Genomic DNA, 24,206 nt, shown 5'->3' with positions numbered 1-24,206 from the left:
GAGGCCCCAAACCTTGATCTGAAGCCTGAAGAAAGAGTAGATGAGGCAGAAAGGAGAGAGAGCAACATTCTAAGCTGGAGAAACAGTCTGAGCAAAATCATGGAGTGGGGGAGAGCACAGAGTATGTGTGAGGGATAAAGAAGGCACTCAGGTGGGAAGAGGGACACAGTGGGGAATGTGCTCAGACCCACGGCGGGGTGGTGGTGGCGATGACACGGGGAAGGACCCATTAAATAGTAAGTGCTGTGGCACAGATGGGAAGGAGGAAGGCAGAGAAGGAAAAGACACTGCTCAGGAAGAGGGGAAGGGGTTATCCAGGGTGGGTGGGGCATAGGGAAGAAGATGTGGGAAGCAGATCCCCAAGGGAGGCTGGGGAGAGTCCAGTTTGGAAGCCAGGCCCCTTGGTGGTTCCTGCAATTAGCCAGTGAGATGAGATAAGGAGCTTCCATGCTCACCTTTATCAGGTTGATGAGGATACTGAAGTCTCGAACAGCCATGTTCCAGTAGAGGAGCTTCTCTTCATGAATCTAGAGGCAGCCAAATATACACACACCTCTGAATCACAGCCAAATACTTCTCTTACTGTACTCCTACTAATATATGGTTCTTGAACTACACAGTTATACAGAGATTTAAGCCAATTATCCTCCTACAGAGATGTGGCAACCAGTGCACCCACAAGATGGTTCTGAGGCCTGCATGTATATGGTAACATTAGGGTATCTTATAGAGACTTTCTAATAAGAGGACCTCTCTTCAATAATTTCCAAGTAGGAAAAAGCCTCTGCAACATACCTCTGGGCCATCAGCTCCCTGTGGCTTCTCTGATTCCCTAGGCAAGCCCTATCTCCCAGCAGGCTAGCTCGGTTCTGGTTAGCAGGCTACCAAGGCCCAGGCTACCACAGCATCTCAAACAGGCTTGCTCACCTCATGCCAGATCACAAGTTGCAGCCCGGTATATGAGGCTGCAACCAAAGATATTTTTTTCCAGACTAGGTCTATGGAGTCCCAAGTCCCCTGGAAAGTAGCCAGGGAAAACAGAGCCCAATCCTCACTTCCAACCAGAGGGAAAGGAAATTAAACCAGAAGCTCTTTGAAAAAAAAATCCTGGATCTTAGTAACTCGAAGGAAATAGCTTAGGAGAAAATTCTGGACCCAAGGCGTAGAAGAATCAGCAGCTTCCAAGTAATCCAGAGTCTACTTCTTGGGGTGGGAATATCTGACTTACCTGCTCCGAGTCTGCTGCTGTTCCAGCCTGAAGACCTTTCACTGTCTTCTCTAGTTCAGCCATCATCACATGGAAGAAAATGACAAACGTGTGCCTAGAAGAGAAAAGGATGATGCCCACACAATGATGCACTGCTCAGAAACAAAGTCCTGGGAAGAAGCCAGGGAACCAAAAGTTATTTCCCTCCCCACCTCTCTGAATGTCCTTTCACTAGGGTCCACCCTAAGAGGACGTGAGAGTGGGAAGGATTTAGAAATGAGCCGAGAAGATGACCTGTAAAATCAGAGGATTAAGTTCATGAAGGGTGAGTGTAGTGGTAAACAGCAGGAAAGTAGTGGTGAGAAGATCTGAGTTTAAGTTCCTAGTTCCATATTTACTTTATTGCCTGTATCAACTGAGCAAGCCCCCTAACACTCATTTTTCTCATCAGTGAAACAGGGGTAATGATACCTACCTCACAGATTCATCAAAAGGATCAAGTGAGATAAACGATGTAAGAGTGTGTTATAAACTGTGAAGACCATACGAGTGTCAGATAACCACTGATATTATGAGACACAAAACCCATTAAGTGAGACATATATGGTTAGATACAACAATCACTGTATCCTTCTAAAGATGGCTAAAATACTGGAAAAGTAATTTCACATTTAAAGGATGAAAGCACTGATAGAAGTCTGGTGATTAAATATCCAATGCCGCTGAAGACTGTAACTACTGAAAATTCATTCCTCAGTAAGGTCCTTTCACATGGGCTGGCTAAGAGCTGCTTGGAGAGAATGCACAGTAGACACTGTGTGTGTTGAATGAATGATTGTACCTACCCTCTGTATCAGAACTAGATGAAGAGTAAGGTAGTTATTTGGAAACTACATACATTAGACAGTGTGATTCTAACTTAGGGAGAGAACAAGAGGAGAGTACTCCCTTACCTGGTCAGTGTAGGGAATGTGGAGGAAGATGCCTCTTTAGGAGAGCTGATCAGCTCCGGGACACCAACACCAGCGATCTCCTCTATGGCCTTCAGAACACTGTCTGTGTGCTCCAGGTAGATGCTGCATTGACAGCCATAGGAGTATGAATGCATGTTACAGAATTCCTAAATCAAGATTTCTTTCTTGAGACATTACCAGGTACTAAGCTTTAAAACAACTATTAGCATTTATTTTACTTTATTTTTTTTTATTTTTTGGCTGCACCACGTGGCTTGTGGGATCTTAGTTCCCCAACCAGGGACTGAACCTGGGGCCATAGCAGTGAAAGCGCCAAGTCTTAACCACTGGACCGCCAGGGAACTCCCAATACTTATTTTTAATAAGGATTCCAAATACTTGTCAGGAGGTAAAGGAAATGATGTCTCAGTTGGAAATACAGTTAGACACCTTGAAAGTGATGGCTGTGTCTTGGATATGGTAGGCAATAATAAATATCTGACTCACTGGTTAACAAGGCAGGATACAACAGCAGACTCCCCCACTTCCTCTATGATTTGATTTAATAAAGAACTAGCTGACAGTATAAAACAGAACAAGAAGATCTGACAATCCACATATTCCAAATTATGTTAATTTCAAACCTACTTCACTGCTTCCAAGTTACCCCTAACCAAGGTAATTTCTCAGTTTTTGACCAGACAAGGGATCTGAACAGTGGCAAAATGGAAGGCTATTTGGCTTGTGGACAGAAACTGAGCCTCTCACCTAAGCAAAGCCTGGAGCTGGTCATTAGGAATGCCGCTCTTCTCTTTCTCCCCACTTGGCCACACCCGGAAAAGGAACTGTCTGGCCAGGGAAGCTGTTGGAGAAACAAGGCAAAGATATCTCATTCATGGAAAATGAACTTCACTCTTGTTTTGCAGGCTTTTGGGGATGATTACTGACCAAAGGGATTATTCCTTTATATTTACTATGACGTTCCTGGGCTAACAGACAATTTGAAAAAAAGCTGTCATGAATTCCTGCTCTACTGGTTCTTCTACCAGAAATAAACCCATTTCTCTAAGACTCAACATGTCGCACCCTCTTACCCTGTCTTGACACAAACGTGAACCACACAGACACACAGAGAAAAGGAATGCTGCTGGGCAGTGGGAAGTCCATCTCAGCTCCTCCTTGGCAGGCCAACAAGCAGTGGCTGCTTCCTAGATTCATACCAAACCCTCCCTTTTTAAACAACAGGGAATAATAAAGGTTTGTTTTGCATGTTCTCCTTGCTTTCTGTCTGTGCTGCCAATTAAGTTGTATCAGTGAGATGCATTCCAAGAGCTATGTCAAAAGATAGTTAAAGAAAAAGATCAGGGGGACTTCCCTGGTGGTCCAGCGATTAAGAATCCGTCTTGCAATGCAGAGGACGCCGGTTCGATCCCTGGTCGGGGAACTAAGATCCCACATGCCACGGGGCAACTAAGCCCGCACACCACAACTAGAGAAAAGCCCTCGCGCCACAACTAGAGAGAAGCCCGTGCGCTGCAACGAAAGATCCTGCGTGCCACAACTAAGACCCGACGCAGCCAAAAATAAATAAATAAAAATTTTAAAAAAATAAAAGAAGGGGGCTTCCCTGGTGGCGCAGTGGTTGAGAGTCTGCCTGCCAATGCAGGGGACATGGGTTCGTGCCCCGGTCCGGGAAGATCCCACATGCCGCGGAGCAGGTGGGCCCGTGAGCCATGGCCGCTGAGCCTGCGCGTCCGGAGCCTGTGCTCCGCAACGGGAGAGGCCACAACAGTGAGAGGCTCGTGTGCCGCAAAAAAAAAAATAAATAAATAAAAAAAAATAAAAGAAGGAAAGAAAGAAAGAAAAAGATCAGGGATGGGGCCAAACCTTTCTTTACACTTAATTCTGATTTCTCCTCTCTCTCCCATTTTATTAACTTCACGGTTTATGTCTTTCAGTCAAATGTCTCAGATACTTAAGGGGAAAAAAAAAAAAAAAGAAGGACACAAACAAAAGCCAAACAAAATCTAGCCAACTGAACTAACCACACTCAGTCCAGTCAATGTCAGCAGACATCAGACATAGCTCCTTCTGGAAAAATGTCCTTCTTGGTATAGCAAGAGAGCACATCCAGAGTTATGGACAGATTTGCTTATAAAATTTACAAGGTCCTAGGAAGCCCTAAGTTTACAAGTCTATTCATGAAAGAAAAAAGAGGATATGGCCCATCACCAATTTTTCCTTTGTTCTGAGTAGGAGCTGTAGATTTCTCCAAAATGACCATCAAAAGTCTGATGAGATAAAGAGCACACTGGAAACTGGGAATGCTGAGATGGAAATTCTGCAAGTAATGGAAGCTCTGGCTGTAAGGAGACAAGAAAAAAAATAAAAAACAACACCACAAGTATTACAGATATGTCTAAATCCATGAGTTATCCAAGTCCGCTTAAATGCTTGATGGTCTAATCAGAATCCTCCTCATTTGCAGGGGCTTTAGTAGAACCTTCTTTCAAGACCTTACAGAGACTATAACTTTGTATAAAGAAAGTTAGGGCATGGAGGCCAGAGCTCAGCGGATGGAATGATGGCCTTGAAGAGGTCATATATGCCAAGATACCCAAATGCTAGCATAGGCCATGCTGACTATATTATTCTCAGTGTAGAATAAATTACTTGCTCTTTAAGGCATTATGCAACACACTGAGAATAATGTTTAAGTTCTGGGTTCATAGGGACAAAGTGAAAGGAAATGATAAGGCAGAGAAAGCAGAGCTTCTAATAAATGTACCATAAATGGCTAGCTTTCAATGCTCTGAAGTAATGGCAGATGTGAGTCACAATTAATCCAAAACTGTAGGTGAAATAAAACTAGAGTCAACTCCTGATTGATTGGTGGAAAGGAATTCAAACAAATTTAAAAGTACTGTATTGAAAATGAAATAAGGCTCTATAGGCAGGAATGACAAGCATTGACTGTGGACCCAGTGATGGCCTAGGCTATCAGGGGAGGTAAGGGAAAGACCAAGGTGCTCTGGTTGAAGCTGGGGTAGAGGCTGGAAGCTGTGCCCCTTAGAGCTCCTTCTCACCTCCTGTGCCCTCGGCCTAGGCTCCTTTTCTTCCAAGATGAGGGAAATGGACAGGTAATCAGTGGTAACTAACTGCTACCTAATTACCCAACCCTACTAGGAGACAGAGTAGGTCCCTGGATAATCAAGAGCTGACTACAGATGGCCAGTGCTTTCATCAACATTACCTGAAAAGGCGAACTTTACAGGATGAAGGGTGCATAAAGATTTAGTTTGATTAATTCAACAGTTTCTAATGCTTCAGGATATATCTGAATACACACGAGAAAGCTCACAAAAATGAGGAAAAGTCACTGAAAATACCAAGTTATCTCCAAGAAATCTTGCCAATCTTATTCCTAGGAGTTTCTTGGGACAACACTCAGGGATATGTGGTCTGACCCACCTAAGCAGCTCCTCCAAAGCTTGGTCAGGCTCTCCTGGCTTCAGTCGGTTAGCAAGGACCTCAAGGGCTGAGTATAGTAAATTAATATTTTCAGGTTGAAAAAATCCGTTCCTAAGGGAAAGTCAAGGAAAGGTAGTTTAGCTCAGTTTCAGGAAGATTACGTGGACAGCAGTTGAGGATCCTGGCCTCCAGTCTGTACCATCGATAAAACAGAAGAAAAAGGAGAACTGAAGTACTGAAAGTACTCAAGTGCTAAATTCAGTCACTGCTGTATCAGACTAGAAGCTGAAGCGTATCTGAAAACGTCTTTCCTTAAGGACCTAACAGTCCTCCTAGGATTATTTTCAAGGCAAACAAAGCTCTCCTTCATTCTTTACATTTTAGAGATAACTATCAGTCTTCTCTAAAAAAACAGGAATAACTTTGTGAAATTGCTTAAATCCATGTCTAATCCATAGTAGATGTTCAGCAAAGAACTTATTCCTTCTTCTGTATTAAGTCAAGTCTTGACAATTCTATCTTCAGATTATCTTTCCTATTGTCCCTTCCTTTCCAAGCCTAGGCCATCACTCTAGGCCAGGCCCTTATCATCATCCCATGCACAGATCACGTCAACTTTTTTTTTTTTTTTTTTTTTTGGTGGTATGCGGGCCTCCCACCGCCGCGGCCCCTCCCGTCGCGGAGCACAGGCTCCGGACGCGCAGGCCCAGTGGCCACGGCTCACGGGCCCAGCTGCTCCGCGGCACACGGGATCCTCCCGGACCGGGGCACGAACCCGCGCCCCCTGCATCGGCAGGCGGACCCCCAACCACTGCGCCACCAGGGAAGCCCATGTCAACATCTTTTGACTGGTCTTTTTGATTGCCTTTCCAATCCCTTTGTCCTGCATGCTGCTGCCAAAAGGATTTTCGTAAAACACTGCTTTCACTATATCATGGCTGTGATCATAAAACTCCAAAATTGCTTCCCTGGACAACATTCAAATTCTTCTGCCTGACCTTCAAGGCCCAGCACAATCTGACCCCCTCGATCTTTCACTCCTCTAGAAACATTTCCACATCACCAGTGGTAGCCTCTTTTCCTTTCCACAAATGAATTCTGAGGGCCTCTTATGGGCTGCAGGTTTTTCAGGGGGGGAGGTAGGGGGTGGGGATGGCTTTATTAAAGTATAATTGACATACAATAAAATGCATGTATTTAAAATGCTGAATTTGATCAGCTGACTTATATATAAACCCATGAAACCACCATGGCACTGAAAATAATAAACATATCTATTACCCCCAAAAGTTTCCTCGTATTCCTTTGTAATCCATCCCTCCTTCCATCCTCCCGCCCAATGCGAGGCAACCACTGAACTGTTTTCTGTCACTAAAAAATTATATGCTTCTTCTAGAATTTTATATAAATAGAATCAAATACTACATACTCTTACGGTCTTGGTTTTTCTTCACTATAATTCTTTTTTCATCCATGTTGTTGCAATGTAGTATTCTACCACATCAACATACCACAATTTGTTTATCTGTTAACTATTCGATGGACATTTGAATTGTTTCCAATTTGGGGCTATTACAAATAAAGCTGTAATAAACATTCATTCACAAGCCTTTGTGTAGACACATGTTTTCATTTCTCTCGGATAAATACTAGGAATGAAATGGCTGGGTTGTATGGTAGGTGTATATCTAACTTTTTAAGGAACTGCCAAACAGTTTTCAAAAGTGGGTGCACCATTGTACAGCTGCACCAGCAGCATGTGAGAGCTCCAGTTACTCTACATCCTCGCCAACGCTTGGCGAGGTAAACCTTTTTAATTTAGCCATTCTGTGATTTTTACTTGCATTTCCTTAACAACTAATACTGCTGAATATCTTCGCATGTGTTTATTTGCCATCCATTTATCTCCTTGTTTCAGCATCTGTTCAAATCCTTTGTCAGGCACTGTTTTTAAGTACTGAGGATATGACAATGGCTGGTCTCTGCCTTCATGGAGCTCACAGTCCAGCAGGGAAGACAGATCAACAAGTAATTATAATAAAATGTGATCAGTTTTATCGTAAGAGTATTAGCAAAGAAGTGGGGATAAGAGAGGCAGAAAGGAGACTTACCTGGCCTAGGGGGTCAAGGAAGATGCCCCTGAGGAAGTACAGTTTAAATCCAGATCTCAGGGATGATTTAGAAAAGACTGGGGATCAAGGAGGGTGAGGATCCTGGTAGAAGGATGGGTATGTGTGGAGCCTTCCAGGTAAAAGCTATACAGGGTGCTGAAATTAATTCAGTACAGCTGGAGGGCAGAGTGCAAGACAGTGAGTAGAATAGCAGGAGTCAGATAATAAAAGGCCTTAGAAGCTGGGTAAAAGAGTTTGAACTCAAGAGAAATCTAACGGCAATCAGAAGCCAAAGTTGCGCTAGGATAAGATCGGGTTTGTGTTGGGAAGATCGCTTTAACTGCTGCGTGAAGAAGGGACCGAAAGAGGACAGCTGGAGGCAGACAGACCAACTGTGAAACTAATCCAGTCCTGGTGACAGACGACAGAAGTCTGGAAGCAGTGGAGGAGGAGAGAACAGGTGGTCATTTAGGTGTTATCTAGAAGACAAACTCAGCAGGATTCTGTGATCAGATGTGGGAGAGAGAAAGGGTAGACAGTAGAGGAAGGAACAAAGAATAACTCCTGGTTTCTGGCTCAACAACTGGTGGTGCCATCTATCTGGCCAGGGAAAGCCGAAGGAGATGTGGGAAGGAAGAAACACTTGTTTTGGATGTGATGAGTCTGAGGTGTCAATGACATATCTATAACGGGGTGCTGAGTAGGCAGTTGGAGATAAATGCCTGCAGCTCAGAAGTTAAATTTTAGCACGAATTTAAGCTTGGGTGAGACTGCCCAGGAAACCTGTATAATGAGAACAGAGAGGCCAGGACCCAGCCCTGAGGAACAAAACCATTTAAAGGACACACCTCCCTCGTTTCTACTTTTGTCCATGCCATGCTTTCCAGTTTCTTCCTTTACCTCCCAAAAAGCCATCTACCCTCCAAGGGCCCCGTGAAGTCCCATGATTTCATGAAGGCACCCCTAAACACCCCAGCTTACACAGCCTTCAGCTCTTTACCTCATAATCTGGAATTCATCTATAACTTGTTTAATAACAACTTCTTAACTGACAGTCTCTCTGGTGCTATTAGGGAAAGGTTGCCACAGCAAACTCACTAAGAATCAGACGGCCAGATTTGTTACAGGTTAGCCAAAAGCAAGTCATCTGATTTTCAGATGAGTTAATAATAGTGACTCCGTAAGACACAGAGCGTGCAAGACCAAATGAAATGATGCAGACAAAACCACTACAGAAAGAATAAGCATCATATTTACATAAAATTTTGGAGCCCTTTCCTTCTTTTCTATACCTCAGTGCCTTGGTGACTGTCAAGCAGAAGCAAGGACATACTTGATTATCTCTACCTACTGTACTTGCCACATACTCACCAAGCAAAAAGTCCATGTAAAATCTGCAGTAGCCTCTGATAGCAGGAAGACATTATGTCGTACTCCTGACCTTTAATTCCTGGTCCATCAACTACATCATGATTCTTAGCAGTTAAGCACTACAAGGGAAAAATGCTTTTAAGACTGTTGCTTCAGCAATTGCCCTCATTCTCCCTCAATATTTCTCAGCCAAAAATGAAATCTCTTGTTCATTAAGCGATTTCTAAGTCTCTATAATGATAAGATAGGCTTCTGACCTGAAAATAGTTGTGAATGTTCTCCAGATGGTTACACATGGGGCTCAGCAGTTGAACAACACTATGAGCGATTTCTGAGGCAGATCTCTGGTGGAGATGTGAGAATCCAATATTCCGGTTTCCTTTGCTCTATAATAAATTCAGAGTTACGAGGGAAGGAACTGTTGGATAGCTTCTCTGAAACTAAGAGTTTATTATAGAGATTAATCAAACCTTGTGCTACCGGGTAGAATGGACAGAAGAAATTAGGGATATATTTTGACAATGGAACTCACTCAATCTTCAAATAACCAAGAGATTGGCTTTTAGAGAGTACAGACAGTGTTTGAGAAGTATAGACCCCAAATTACTAATGAGATAAAACTCACACGAAAATAGAAATCATTTAGGCTGATAAGAATGTACAGCAAATACTAAGTATAAGAAGAAAGGATCAAGTAACTAGATATACTAATTTTAAATGTTTACACCTAAAACTTACACATTTTGTCGTTTGTGTCATCGCACTGCTTCCCCAGAGGCTACATGCATTGGTCCATTACATACACACTCGAGATTCTGGACTTCTCTAGACAGCTGACTACTATGCTGAGGCTTGGGCAAGGGCTTAGTTCGGGAGGGTGTTAAAACCAAAACCCAAGCAAAGAACAGGATTCGGGAATGCTCAGAGCATTTAGAAATACATTTTCTGTTTTGGGTGGCTTTTCTGTTTTCTCTGTTTCAGAGTTCCTTTCTAAAGCAAAATGAACGTGGGCTGGCAATGGGGCTACCACCATGCTACCCAAAAACAATACCAGAGAAAGTGACAACTTACTCACTACTAAGACCTCCTTGTTTCCAAATCCAGAGGCCAGGGCCTGTGCTCCTGCCTGTACTAACCTTGAGGAAGGGGACTCTCCTGGTCACAGAAGGTGTTAGCATGTTCTCCAGCTTCTGGGCAAGATCTTCCAGCAAGAAAAGCAGCTCAGGGGGCTGAAGCTGCACAACTTCTGTAGCCTATCACAAAGAGGAAGGAAAGAGTAATTCCCAGCATGTCCTAGCCATCTTTCTGGGGGACACATTTCATGTTTACTCTTTACAATGGGTGAAGAATCTGACCATTACCAAAAAAGGGGGAAATTCTGCCCCACCTCATATAAATGGCTGTAGTACTCTGTCAACAAATCAAAAAGTCATGCACTTCTTAAGTAAAACAAAATTTAAAATTATTAAATGGGAATGAGGCAGTATAGTTTTAGAAGACACACTTTTGCTCTAGAAATAAATGCCTCTGGTGTATCCTTCCACCTATGGACCCGTGATGCATTTCCTAAGTAACTTGGGATAAAAAAAATGACTAATTAAAGGGAATTTTGCTTTTCTCTGTTCATTAAGTAATTCTTTCATATTTTCTTCCACCTAATGTTTTGCTACTATTAATTCTGGGCAGGATCCTTATAACCATATTACACTACCATAAGTAGAATGGGTCAAGCAGTCTCACTTCAAACTTTTCACTCAACATACAGCTATGGAGAATCTCCAAGTACAGGCTGACGCAGAAAGACTGAAAAAAAAAAAAAAAACACTCCATTTTGAAGGAGCTTACATTCTTGAAAAATCTATGGTAAAAATCCATGCATTTTCTCAAAAAAATTTTTTTAACCTGGAAAAACTCTACTCTCTGGTGAAATCCCATACCAAAAGGTACCTTCTCTGTGTAAATGTCTTCTACTTCCAACTTCATTATAAATACCATTCTCTCCTCAGTTTCACTGGTACTTGGTTCAGACCATCAATACACAATGTACTGCTAGTTGTCTCCTTCCTTTATTAGATTATAAGCTAGCTGAAGGCAAGCATCATGCTTACGTAATACTGAATTGCCAATATCTAGATTTGCATCAAAAACAAAAAAGGCCTCAACAAACACTCATGGACACTGAACAAATGTCACAAAAAAGTGAAAAGAGCATTGTGTAACTATAAATCACAACAGTGTTGCTCCACAAAAGTAATCTAAATAGGTTATTATTAGTAACGTAGTGTAAGGATCACATCATTAGCATGATCTTTTGTAATACCTAATGCACTATAAAAAAAACTTAGACTTATAAACATCAAGATGATGAGGATGATTATTCATCCACACTTGCACATATAAAGGCTTTGGAGGCAGAGTCCAACTTCTCCCAGGGTCATGGCTTTCTTTTGGAAAAAGGAATAGAGCTGAGGAACTTTCTGAAATAAGATTAAGTTCTGGGATCTCAGCTCTGTCACTTACTTCAGTGTGCATTTCAGTATCTAGGATGAACTTGGTCACGAGCCCACAATGCAGAATAGAGAAGACCTCAAGGTCCAGTTCTCGGAAAAAAGCGTGGTAATTCTGTAATGATACTGATGTCTTTTCTTCTTTCCCTCTGAACTCCTGGGAGGAAAGTACCAGAAACCAATAGAATAAGGCTTCTATATTAATCTAACTTTAAATGAAGATTTCAAAATGCAATTGTGCATTTATTTTATGTAAAAAGTTACAGTTCATCACATCCTTTTACCAACTTCCTTTTACCAAAGTCCCTAAATATTCCTGAAACAGATCACGTATTGTAATATTGGGATATAGGTCACACATCGATACTCAGTTGGTTTCCACTTAGGGATGAATATAGACAAATCAAGGCACTATGGTGTGGTACAGAAAACTATGAGCTTAGGGGCCAGAAAGATTTGGCTTCAAATCCTTGCTCAAGCACTTATTAACTGTGTAACTTTACACAAGTCACCTATCCTCTCTGGATCTTAGTTTCCTCGTCTATTAAATGTAAATATCAATACTAAGCTTGAGTTTTTAGGAAGATTAGAGGAGTTACACATAAATTCTCAATAAACAGTACCTAAAAAACAGAAATAATTGGGATCCATGTGGTTTAGGCAATTTCACAAACCTACCCTGTGGGTGGTACAATTACAGGAAAAGGACCTACTGTTTATTAAGTATCTGTATTAAGAAACTGTACTAATGGGCTTCCCTGGTGGCGCAGTGGTTGAGAGTCTGCCTGCCGATGCAGGGAAAACGGGTTCGTGCCCTGGTCCGGGAAGATCCCACATGCCGCAAAGCGGCTGCGCCCATGAGCCATGGCCGCTGAGCCTGAGTGTCCAGAGCCTGTGCGTCCAGAGCCTGTGCTCCGCAACAGGAGAGGCCACAACAGTGAGAGGCCCGCGTACCGCAAAAAAAAAAAAAGAAACTGTACTAAGCATTTCATGTTATCTAAATTCATTGAGAAAGAGATAATCTGGGATCCGAAGAGGAAAGAGGCTAAAAGAAGTATATCTTGTACTACATACAAAGAATTTGCTAATTGCTACAAGTGAGAATTCAAAGTACTCCTGGGATGCAAAAAAGGGAGTAATACAATCAAGAAAATAATTAGAAAAACAGTGTGTGGTAGTGATAAATGTTTGGAGTCTAACCGAAACTCTGCTACTGAGAGGGTCACTCCAAGGCCTAGGAGAGTTTGTTCGCCTCTCTTTTCCCTAATCCTTCTCTCTGTAAAATGCATAGGATAATGCTGGCCCTTTGTTAATCTCACCGGGCTGTCACACACCTTCATAGATACCAGTCATTCCAATACCTTTTCCAGCTGGCTCCTATCAGATGGTGCAGGGTCGCATTCTGAATTATCCTCCTTTGAAAGTGGGTCAGGGGAGGATGTTTTGTTGCCATCTGCTTTTCGCTTCCTTCCTCCTTGTATTTCAAGAAAAGAAAAGTGACTCAAATAATCAATAATCATGTTTACTAAATATCACTGCCTTCAAGAAACAACCTGCTGAAGACTACCTAGAGACAGGAGGTAATTTTATAACCCTAAATTATAGTTCATTGATAACCATGCCAAAGAAGGGTTCAATTATATAATCTCTCCAATTACTGATGCCTTGATGCGCATAACCTCTAAGTAAATTCAGCATGGCACATAGGGAGACACAGAACAAGAAGAAAAGAGCATACTCACCTAAATTTCCTTGTATTCTGATTTTTGCTGAAACAGCAGTACTGGTATGAGGTGTTACTTCTGAAGTTTCCAAGTCAAAGTTTGCAAGGGGAGGAACATAGTCTGGAGTGACTGAAACAAACAGCAGGAAGCTCAATGAATACCAACCATATACCACTATTTGACTTGAATTCTAATCACCCGATTAGCTAAAAACTAGTTTCCAGAACTGCCAAGCATGGCTGACTGCCTGTAAGATGCATTCAGGTCATCTGACGTTAATCATTTTGGCATAGTAAAATAGCCAAAGATAACTTACAGGAATATCATATTAATTGATTATGATCAATCAACATAAAACCATTATACCAATATAAAACATCCAAGCAGATAAGAACTAAAAATAAATTAACTTACATTTAAAATCTAAAGATATTAGCAATATCTGGTCACATAGCAGTTTGTTTTACACACAATTATTTAGATGAGAGCCTGAGGGAGGCTCCATGTTTTCCCCAGAGAATCAAGCTAGCACTTTATTTTTATTTATTTATTAATTAATAAATAAATTTGGCTGTGCCGAGTCTTAGCTGCAGCACACTGGATCTTCGCTGCAGCAAGCGGACCTCCTAGTTGTGTCATGTGGGCTTCTTAGTTGCAGTATGCATGTAGGATCTAGTTCCCCGACCAGGGGTCAAATCTGGGCCCCCTGCATTGGGAGCAGGGAGTCTTACCCACTGGACCACCAGGGAAGTCCCAAAGCTAGCACTCTAAAATGACAAGTTTTCTTAATGGCCAGAAGGTATTAAGAGGCCTCTCAGCTGTATTCCTGGTTCATAATGATGTTCAAGAAGGCAAAGGGCACTGGAAGTTTGACATCCAAAGAAGCAATGTAATGTACAAAAAGCCCAACCAATGTTTTATATCTTGTATTAAACACCAAGGTTTCCTGGAGATAACAATGGGAGGAAAATGGATGTATTCTTTTTTTTTTTTTAATTTTCTTTCTTTCTTTCTTTATTTTTGGCTGTGTCGGGTCTTTGTTGCTGCACGCGGGCTTTCTCTAGTTGCGGTGAGCGGGGGCTACTTTTCGTTGCGGTGCATGGGCTTCTCATTGTGGTGGCTTCTCTTGTTGCGGAGCATGGGCTCTAGGCATGGGCTTCAGTAGGTGTGGCATGCAGGCTCAGCAGTTGTGGCTCGCGGGCTCTAGAGCACAGGCTCAGTAGTTGTGGCACACGGGCTTAGCTGTTCCGCGGCATGTGGGATCTTCCCGGACCAGGGCTCGAACCCGTGTCCCCTGCGTTGGCAGGCGGATTCTTAACCACTGCACCACCAGGGAAGTCTGATGTACTCATTTTTTAAAATTTTTGTTGAGCAACCATTTTCTTGTCCCACGAGTCGGGGGCAGCTATCGTTGAGTCTGGCTTAAAAGCTAACTCTGCTATCTCCTCACCACTGCCCAGCAGGGCTGCAATACAGGACCCTTCCCTCACCTGCCAAGTGCTTTTCCAGGAGTTGCTGCAGCTCTACAATGTGCTTTAACCGGGTGAGCACCTTCACTTTCATCTCGGGTAATGTTTGCCGACAGAAGGCATTTACAACCTGTGGAAGTAAAAATTATATTCTCACACTGTGAACTATTCAGATTTTAACCTTGTTTGCGTTATTCAGCGAGAGCTAAAAGAGTTGTTTGGTGACAGCATCTGTGAGTCTAGTGAGAAATGTCAAAGTGTTCTCAGCAAGGGGCTGTAAAGAAAAAGCTCTGGGCCAATAGAGGAGATCTAACTTCTAATCCTGGTTCTACTTATTTCTAGTTAAGTAATAAGGTGGAACAACACAATAGCTAGAAAGTATACACTTCAGTGAAACAGATCCTAGTCTGCTACTTACTAGTTGTGTGACCTTGGCCAAGTCTTTAACCTTTCTGAGCTTTTATTTCTTCAGCTATAAAACTGGAATGCAGTCATATGGATTAAGTGTGAATAAAGAAACTAGCCCAGCATTTGGCACATGTGTTTGATAAATTTTAATGACTTTGAACTCTCTGTACCTGCAATTCCATATGTGTAAAACGAGGATAATAATATCCATCCCGCCTACATCATAATATAGTTGTCAGGATAAGAAGAGATATTTCAAGTGAATAAACATTCTCAGAAATAATATGCATGAGAAAGGAAGTGTGATATAGATGTAAGATGTTACCATCATTTTCTGCATTTCATTTTCATTATATTTCATTATGATTGTGCATTTCATTAAGCACAAACATACTGTAAAGGAAAGTGAAAACTATCATTCACTTGATCTCACTAAATCGAAACATTACGTGCATAGTGATGTAAGGAGGAACAGTATTTTCACAGTGGTGAAGGTGAAGTTATTCCAGGCAGAAGTAGATTACCATGAAAAGGCTTGGAGGTAGTAAAGCATGGGCAACAGTAAGTGAATTCTAAGTATTTTGATTTCGCTGCATCAGGAGGCGCATATGATTAGGGAAGGGTAGGATACAACCTCTGCAGAAACACACAGGGGTTAGTGGTTGGTGAAGAATTTTTAAGGAGCCTCGTGGAACCAAGGAAACTGTTTCCTTTCAAGAGAAACTACAGACAGTAAGTGAATTGTCCTAGTAACTCTGCTCACCTCTCGGAACCAGTTGAGAGTAAGAAATATAAGTGAACATATGAATGAACGCTCTTTAACAGACATGGACTCCAGTCTCTCTCCAGGCTCCAGGTCAGTGAGGAATATAGGACAGTCTGAAAGAGAAGGACAAACATTTCTAATCCCCTTTAGTTCAAGTCAACAGAACATGGATGCTGCCCCTAGAGCTAGCTCTCCTTCTACTTACTTTCCCCTTTAACTAGTATTTGAAGGTCAAGCTTTGATTAGTCTCAAAAATACTTCCATATCATGCAGCAGTCAATAAATATAATCTAAAAGTCTCTGTGAAGTTAAAAAATTCCTTCCTCCACACACATGTACCAGTCTGCCCCTTCCCTAAGTTTACCAAAGAAAGGTTACAAAGAAGAAAGGATCTGATAACTTCATCCTATACCTAATAAACCATCAATCTCCTCCAAGTTTCCATTATGTTGTCTGTCCACACAAAGTCTCAGTAACCTGAAGTAGGGAGCCAGGCACAACGGAGAAACCAATCTGGGAAGGAAAAATCCATTTTTAGACCACGGTTTATAGACACATTAGTCCATGTTTATAGGGAGCCCAACCTTATAATTAAGGAGGTTTGCCCAAAATAAATGTCTACTTTTAAGAACATATAACAAGGAATGTAATGGATGCTCACCAAATAAATAATGAACTGAATTGGAGGAAGACAGAGGTAAGTAGACTGAATGCCCATGTGTTAGGAGGAAGTGGAGATAAGACGGAAGGAGGGTGTTAAGAGTGGCAGAGATAGACAAACACGTTCATGGGTGGGAAAAAGGAACAGAAACAAAAGCAGCCTCACAGAATATCTGTTGGCTGTCATGACTCAATGCAAATCCCAAACCCAGGGTCTGGGAGAAAACAAGGAGTCTGCCCCATTCTTAGGAGCCCATCCATATACCACCTGTCTTGGGAGAAATCCTTTTCAATCAAGTTCTCAAGAGACTGCATGAACTGCGGCATTCCCCGTGAACATTCAAAATACCAACAGAGGTTTTAGAGAAGAAAAAGTGTACTGACTTTTGGTCTGATTCCTGCGAAGTCAGTCTACCCCCATCTTTCACAAAGTCCCGAGAGTACAACAGTGGCAGGAGGTTGATGGCAATCCCATCACAACTATCATAGTCTTCTAGTCCGTAGAGAGCTTTCACAGGAAATGGATAGTCACTGTGGAAAGAACCCAGAATCTGATACCGCAATTCAAGGGTATGGCAAGTCTATGGGAGAAACCACTAGAACAAACTAATCTCCTCTGTTATGAGGAGAAGTGAGAAAGAGGAGAAAGAACAAGTGGGGAATCTTTTAGCAATCCTGGAGCTGGGGGTGCCGGGGTACTGGGGTTGGGAGGAGGGAAGTTGTGGGAGTGGGCTAGACTTGGCTGAGGTCAAGACATTCTGAGGTTTGCACCAGCAATTGACATAACTGACATAATTGACCAGTACAACCATGTCAGTGGGTAAACGGTACTTACCCTTCTGGAACAACACAGATGTCCACCACAAAGGCATCCTGGAAATCATTAAAGATGGTCTGCCCAGCCCATTCCTTTAGGAAACAAACAAAAAAGGCTGGGTAGACCAGGGTATATGTGCTATAAAGCCCTAAATAAACTATTAACCTTTCTAAAGCTTCAGTTTCCTCATTTCTGAAAAGAAAATAACAATAATACATACCTCATCATTCTGATGTGGAATAGACATAATACATGAAAAATGCTTAACACAGTGCTTGGCACAGAATAGATGGTGGCTTTCAACAACATCATTAACCACATGTTCATCATCCTCATCCCTTATTTTTATTATATGAAGGAGGCCTCAGAGGAGAGGCCTGGGGCCGAGTGAGTCAGAACAGCCTTCCCAATTAGAATATGGGAGAGCTCACAGGAAGATCTTTTTATTTTTGCAGCACAACAGAGGGAAGGGTTTGAAGAATGTGTAGTAAAGCAGCCCTCATGCTTCACTGCTTTAAGAAAAGATACTTGGACATACCAGCACTTGTGGAGCCAGCTTTCTGCCTTGGATCAGGTTGGCAAATTCATCATAATAAAGTGCAGAGGCCTGAGGAGACTGCTCACTGCAGGAATGAACCAACTGTAGCAAGGAGGTTACCTGGAGCAGTCGAAGAGAAAGAACGGTCCAGCCCTTGGGATGCCAGTGCTTCCTAATTAAACACCATTCACCCCATTCAGTAGTAAGTTTTTCCCTTTCCGATTTCACTGGCAAAGCTCTTATCACCACCTCTCACCTGAGGTTTTTCCTAAGCCTCCTGACCAATCCATCTCTTTTGAATCGCATCTCTTTTCCAATCCATCATACACATGAAACTGATTAATTTCTCTAAAGCGAAGCTTGGATTATGCCATTTCTATGCTAAGAAACCCTTACGGACTACCTCTGTGGAAAAATTAAATCAAAATGTCTTGATTCACATTCAGAGCTCTCTGTTTTCTATCTCCAAACTAGCTTTAGCTCCAACTCTCCAATTACACACTTACTTGTCCCTATGCTCCAGTCAATCTGCTACTCTCAAACATGACCCACCTTTTTTGCTCTCTAGGAATTTACAATTTAATTAGGAAGATTAGACAGATACAGAACTAAAATACAACCCAAGCCAGTGGATTCTAAAGGACAAAAGAGTGGTACAAATTACAAAAGCTATGAGTTCAGGAAAACATATTTTGAAAAAAAAAGCCTTCTTCCTGGCAAGGTGACAGTGACCAGAAGCAATTCCTCAGTTACTCATAAACATATCCAACTACACGACAAGAACTTACCTGTGTACACTGTTCACTGCTGAGGTCTCCTCTCCCTGGGGTCAAACTGGAAGATCTACTTCTAAAAACATTATTTTAGACCCATTTTTGTAATATTTTGTAACAACTGGCAATAAATTTAAGAAATGTGCCTTCCTTGGGATTGGGGTGGAGATAAAAGTGCACGAAAGCACAGACAAGTTTGTTTGTTTTTAAAATATTTATTTATTTAGCTGCACTGGGTCTTTGATGCAGCATGCGGGATCTGGTTCCCTGACCAGGGATGGAACCCAGGCCCCCTACATTGGGAGCATGGAGTCTTAACCACTGGACCACCAAGCCAGTCCCCAAGTATTTATTTAGACCATACAAAATGTGGATTAGAGCAAACAATGGTTATCTTAGATTTTTTTAAGGATACATTAAATTAGTAAAAATCATAGGGGCAAGCACTCGGCATTGTTCTATTTAATGCTCTCAACAACTCTATGAAGTAAATACTATTAATATCTTTATTTCACAGATGTGAGAATACAAAGGTACAGAGAGGTAAAGTAACTTACCCAAGATCATTCAACTAATAAATAACGGAACCAGTATTTCACCCCAGGCAAGCAGTATGGCTCCAGAGAATGAACTTTTAACCAGTATACTATGCAGCCTCTACGGATTACTAATGATGACTCTAAGGATGTTTCCTGAGGTGCCAGAAATTCATGACAAATCATTTCCAAGAAGCATGAACTAAATTCCAATCTCATTTTGCAATGGTAACAACTTATCAAGCCCCAAGCTTCTTTTAGGTGTTACAATTGTGGCATCAAAGTGCAAAGGGGGAAAAAGCCACAGGAAGACTTTATTTATATCAAACATGGTGTTCCAGACAGGAATAACACAGCAGTGGAGAAACCTGTATTGTCTAGTGCCCAGGATTGGAGCAGATGCAGAAGAATGCATCCCAGGGAGATCAGGGTTTCCCTTTTTTAGAAACACTTCTAGAACTTAATTTCTTAGCAATCCCTAGTTTTAAACCATCAGAATGTAATGACTGTTATTGCAATTCTGTAAAAATTATATGTAGTATATACAGTCAAGATTAGAAGGAACATAGGGGACTTCCCTGGTGGTCCAGTGATTAAGAATCTGTCTTCCAATGCAGGGGACGGGGTTCGATTCCTGGTTGGGGAACTAGCATCCCAAATGCCGCAGGGCAACTAAGCCCGTGCGCTCTAGAGCCCATGCGCCACAACCAGAGAGCCCACATGCTGCAACTACTGAGCACGCACACTCTGGAGCCTGTGCACCACAACTAGAGAGCCCACACACTCCGTAGCCCACGCACCACAACTAGAGAGAGGCCCACGCGCCACAACGAAGAGTTCACACACCGCAATGAAAGATTCCACACGCTGCAACGAAAGATCCCACATGCTGCAACATGGAAAAGTGGCAACAAACATTTGTTCACTTCTCTTATTATGGTTTTAATGTCTTCTGTTACAATGATGTCTACACAATGTAACAATTTATTTTTTAAGACAGCAACTTGATTAATTGACCATGAGCCACAGAAATCAGAATTTCCATGCATACCTGTCTGCTGCTATGATGCCAGCCATAGTGACAGCACCAATAATACCAGTGAGCTTGTACTTGAACATGGTGCTAGAGAGCTGTTTTCGTATCACCAGGTGCATGTCATCCTACAAGGAAACAATGATAAAGATGAAGATGTTGGAATGGTACAGCAAAAGAGCCTACGAATATTAGAGCCAAAAACCCTAGAATAGCAAGGGTTCTATCATTTACTAACTGTGTGGTCTTTGGTGAGTCATTTAATCTTTCTGAGTCTCAATTTTTTTCATCTATAAAATGGGAAAGGTTTTTCAAGGATCAGAGACAAATTACGAAAAATTCCAAGAACAGGGCCCAACATATGGTAGACATTCAATAATAACAGCTATTATTGTTACCGTTGTGATAGTTGCTTGATATAGATAATGTAAATTATCATAATGTTGTTGGCTGATCAGGTAGAAGTAATCAAACAGAAAAAAGTACTTAGGAATAAATATAACCAAGGAGGCAAAAGACTTATACATTAAAAACTGCATAACAGGGCTTCCCTGGTGGCGCGGTGGTTGAGAGTCCGCCTGCCGATGCAGGGGACACAGGTTCGTGCCCCAGTCCGGGAAGATCCCACATGCCGCGGAGCGGCTGGGCCCGTGAGTCGTGGCCGCTGAGCCTGCGCATCCGTAGCCTGTGCTCCGCAACGGCAGAGGTCACAACAGTGAGAGGCCCGCATACCGCAAAAAAAAAACCAAATGCATAACATTGCTGAAAGAAATTAAAGAAGACCTAAATAAATGGAAAGATATCCCATGTTCATGGAATGGAAGACTGAACATTGTTAAGATGATAATATGCTCATTCAATGTAATCCTTATTAAAATACCAACGGCATTTTTTACAGAAATAGAAAAACCCATACTAAAATTCATATGGAATTTCAAGAGACCCCTAATAGCCAAAACTATCTCGAGGGACTTCCCTGGTGGTGCAGTGGTTAAGAATCCACCTGCCAGTGCAGGGGACATGGGTTTGATCCCTCGCCTGGGAAGATCCCACATGCCGTGGAGCAACTAAGCCCATGCACCACAACTACTGAGCCTGCGCTCCAGAGCCTTCAAGCCACAACTACTGAAGCCCACACACCTAGAGCCACAGTAAGAGAAGCCACCGCAATGAGAAGCCCACACACCACAACAAAGAGTAGCCCCCACTCGCTGCAACTAGAGAAAGCTCTCACGCAGCAATAAAGACCCAATGCAGCCAAAAAATAAATACAAAAACTAGAATTAAAAAAAAAAAAAACAATGTTGAAAAAGAACAAATTTGGAGGGCTCACACTTCCCAATTTCAAAAGTACTACAAAGTTACAGTAATCAAAAGTGTGCTACCGGCATAAGGACACACATTTAGGCCAACAGATAGAATAGATCCTAGAAATAAACCCTCACACATACGGCCAATTGATTGTCCACAAAGGTGCCCAGACCACTCAATGGAAAAAGAGTCTTTTCAACAAAAGGTACTAGAAAAAACTGGATACCCACACACACAAAAATGAAGTTGAGGGACTTCCCTGGTGGACCGGTGGGTAAGACTCTGCGTTCCCAATGCAGGGGGCCCAGGTTCGATCCCTGGTCAGGGAACTGGATCCCGTATGCATGCCGCAACTAGTAGTTCGTATGCCAAAACTAAGAGTCCTCATGCTGCAACTGAGAAGTCCTCATGCTGCAACTAAGAAGTCCACATGCCACAACTAAGGATCCCGCACGCTGCGATGAGGATCCCGTGTGCCACAACTAAGACCCGGCACAACCAAAATAAATAAATAAATAAAATAAAAACTAGCTTGTTTAAAAAAAATGAAGTTGAACCCTTATCTTACACCATATTTAAAAATTAACTCAAAGTGAATCAGTGATTTAAATTTAAGAGCTAAAACTAAAACTCTGAGAAGAAATCACAGGGGAGATTTTTCATGACTTCAAATTTGGCAATTTTTTTAAAGTATGACACCAAAAGTACCACTAACAAAAGAAAAAAAACAGATTGGTTGGACTTCATCAAAACTACGTTAAAGAACACTATCAAGATTAAAAGACAATCCACAGAACGGGAGGAAAAAATCTGCAAATCATATATCTGATTAGGGATTAATATCCAGAGTATATAAAGAACTCCTATACGTCAACAACAACAAAAAATAATCCATTTAAAAAGTGAGGGGCTTCTCTGGTGGCGCAGTGGTTGAGAGTCTGCCTGCTGATGCAGGGGACACGGGTTCATGCCCCAATCCGGGAAGGTCCCACATGCCGCGGAGTGGCTAGGCTCATGAGCCACCGTTGAGCCTGCGCGTCCGGAGCCTGTGCTCCGCAACAGGAGAGGCCAGAACAGTGAAAGGCCCACTTATCGCAAAAAAAAAAAAAAAAAAAAAAAAAAAAGTGAGGAAAAAAAAAAAGTGAGCAAAGGACTTGAATAGACTTTTTCCAAAGAAGATATACAAGGACCAATAAGCACACAACAAGATGCTCAACATCATTAGTCATCTGGGAAATGGAAATCAAAACCACAATGAGATACCACTTTTCAAACGGTAGGATAGTTAAACATAAAAAATAGAAAATAAGTGTTGGTGAGGATGTGGAAAAATTGGAACCCTCTACTGTTCATGGGAATGTAAAATGGTGCACCCACTGTGGAAAACAGTTTAGTGGTTCCTCAAAATGTTAAACACAGAATCATTACATGACTCAGAAATTCCACTTCTAGGTATGTACCCAAGAGAAGTGAAAACAGGGACTCAAAGAGATACCTGTACATCAATGTTCATAGCAGCATTATTCAAAATAGCCAAAAGATGGAAAAAAAGCCAATATCCATCAATGGGTGAATGGATAAACTACTTGCAGTCTATACATACAATGGAACACTATCAGCCATAAAAAGGAATAAAGTCCTGAGATATCCTACAACGTGGAGGAACCGTGAACACATTATGCTAAGTGAAAAAAGCCAGACACAAAAGGATAAATATTGTACGACTCTATTTAAATGAAGTACCTAGATGATGCAAATTCATAGAAGTATATTAGAGGTTACCAGGGTGTAGAGAAAGGGAATGGGGAGTTATTGCTTAATGGGGACAGAGTTTCTGTTCGGGATGATGAAAAAGTTCTGGAGATGGATAATGCTGGTGGTTGCACAACACTGTCAATGTACTTAATGTCACTGAGTTGTACACTTAACATTGGTTAAAATAGTAAAACTTATCTTACGTACATTTTACCACAATTAAAAAATAAAATAGGGCTTCCCTGGTGGCACAGTGGTTAAGAAACCACCTGCCAAGGCAGGGGACACAGGTTTGAGCCCTGGTCCAGGAAGATCCCACATGCCGTGGAGCAACTAAGCCCGTGCACCACAACTACTAAGCCCATGTGCCACAACTACTGAAGCCCGTGCGCCTAGAGCCCGTGCTCCACAACAAGAGAAGCCACTGCCCTGAGAAGCCCGTGCACTGCAACGAAGAGTAGCCCCCGCTTGCCACAACTAGAGAAAGCCTGCACGCAGCAACGAAGACCCAACGCAGCCATAAATAAATAAATTAATTAAACTAAAATAAAATAATGATGTAATTCTATTATTACTGACATGAAGAAATCGTCAAACTGTACTGCTAAATGAAACAAGCAAGACACAGAACAAGAGGGTAAGGTGTGGAATATAGGTATACAAGTAAATACAAATTTGTTAATTCTCAGAACATCTTAGAAAGCCATAAGCTAATAACAGCGATTGCCTTTAGAGAACCAGATGCCTAGAGGACTGAGAGCGAGGAGACATCTTTCACTACCTTTCTATACCTTCT

The 24,206-nt window shown here is 42.0% G+C and overlaps 1 protein-coding gene across 10 annotated transcripts in view; it reads right to left on the bottom strand.

The window, feature by feature from the left end:
* FANCD2 (FA complementation group D2) overlaps positions 1-24,206 on the bottom strand; it is a 56,792-nt gene that overhangs the window by 6,789 nt on the left and 25,797 nt on the right. For 5 of the 10 annotated variants that reach the window (XM_079935819.1, XM_079935818.1, XM_079935822.1 and 2 more), the window contains 20 exons: positions 20,363-20,472; positions 18,791-18,851; positions 18,003-18,122; positions 17,483-17,556; positions 17,032-17,178; positions 16,400-16,500; positions 15,985-16,100; positions 14,835-14,943; positions 13,363-13,473; positions 12,982-13,094; positions 11,634-11,777; positions 10,250-10,366; positions 9,371-9,499; positions 9,114-9,232; positions 5,632-5,742; positions 4,393-4,523; positions 2,929-3,022; positions 2,161-2,283; positions 1,229-1,322; positions 456-527 (listed from right to left, as the gene is read on the bottom strand). In XM_079935819.1, the coding sequence (XP_079791945.1) occupies positions 456-527; positions 1,229-1,322; positions 2,161-2,283; positions 2,929-3,022; positions 4,393-4,523; positions 5,632-5,742; positions 9,114-9,232; positions 9,371-9,499; positions 10,250-10,366; positions 11,634-11,777; positions 12,982-13,094; positions 13,363-13,473; positions 14,835-14,943; positions 15,985-16,100; positions 16,400-16,500; positions 17,032-17,178; positions 17,483-17,556; positions 18,003-18,122; positions 18,791-18,851; positions 20,363-20,472 (2,196 nt within the window). Of the gene's footprint in view, positions 1-455; positions 528-1,228; positions 1,323-2,160; positions 2,284-2,928; positions 3,023-4,392; positions 4,524-5,631; positions 5,743-9,113; positions 9,233-9,370; positions 9,500-10,249; positions 10,367-11,633; positions 11,778-12,981; positions 13,095-13,362; positions 13,474-14,834; positions 14,944-15,984; positions 16,101-16,399; positions 16,501-17,031; positions 17,179-17,482; positions 17,557-17,997; positions 18,123-18,790; positions 18,852-20,362; positions 20,473-24,206 lie in introns of those variants that run through there. The other 5 variants (XR_013830361.1, XM_079935823.1, XM_079935824.1 and 2 more) reach the window with 5 other exon arrangements.

The sequence above is a fragment of the Stenella coeruleoalba genome (genome assembly GCF_951394435.1).
Source record: "Stenella coeruleoalba genome assembly, chromosome: 10".
Taxonomy (NCBI): domain Eukaryota; kingdom Metazoa; phylum Chordata; class Mammalia; order Artiodactyla; family Delphinidae; genus Stenella; species Stenella coeruleoalba.
Note: the sequence above shows the minus strand (reverse complement) of the source record. Positions and strands in the feature narration are given on the sequence as shown.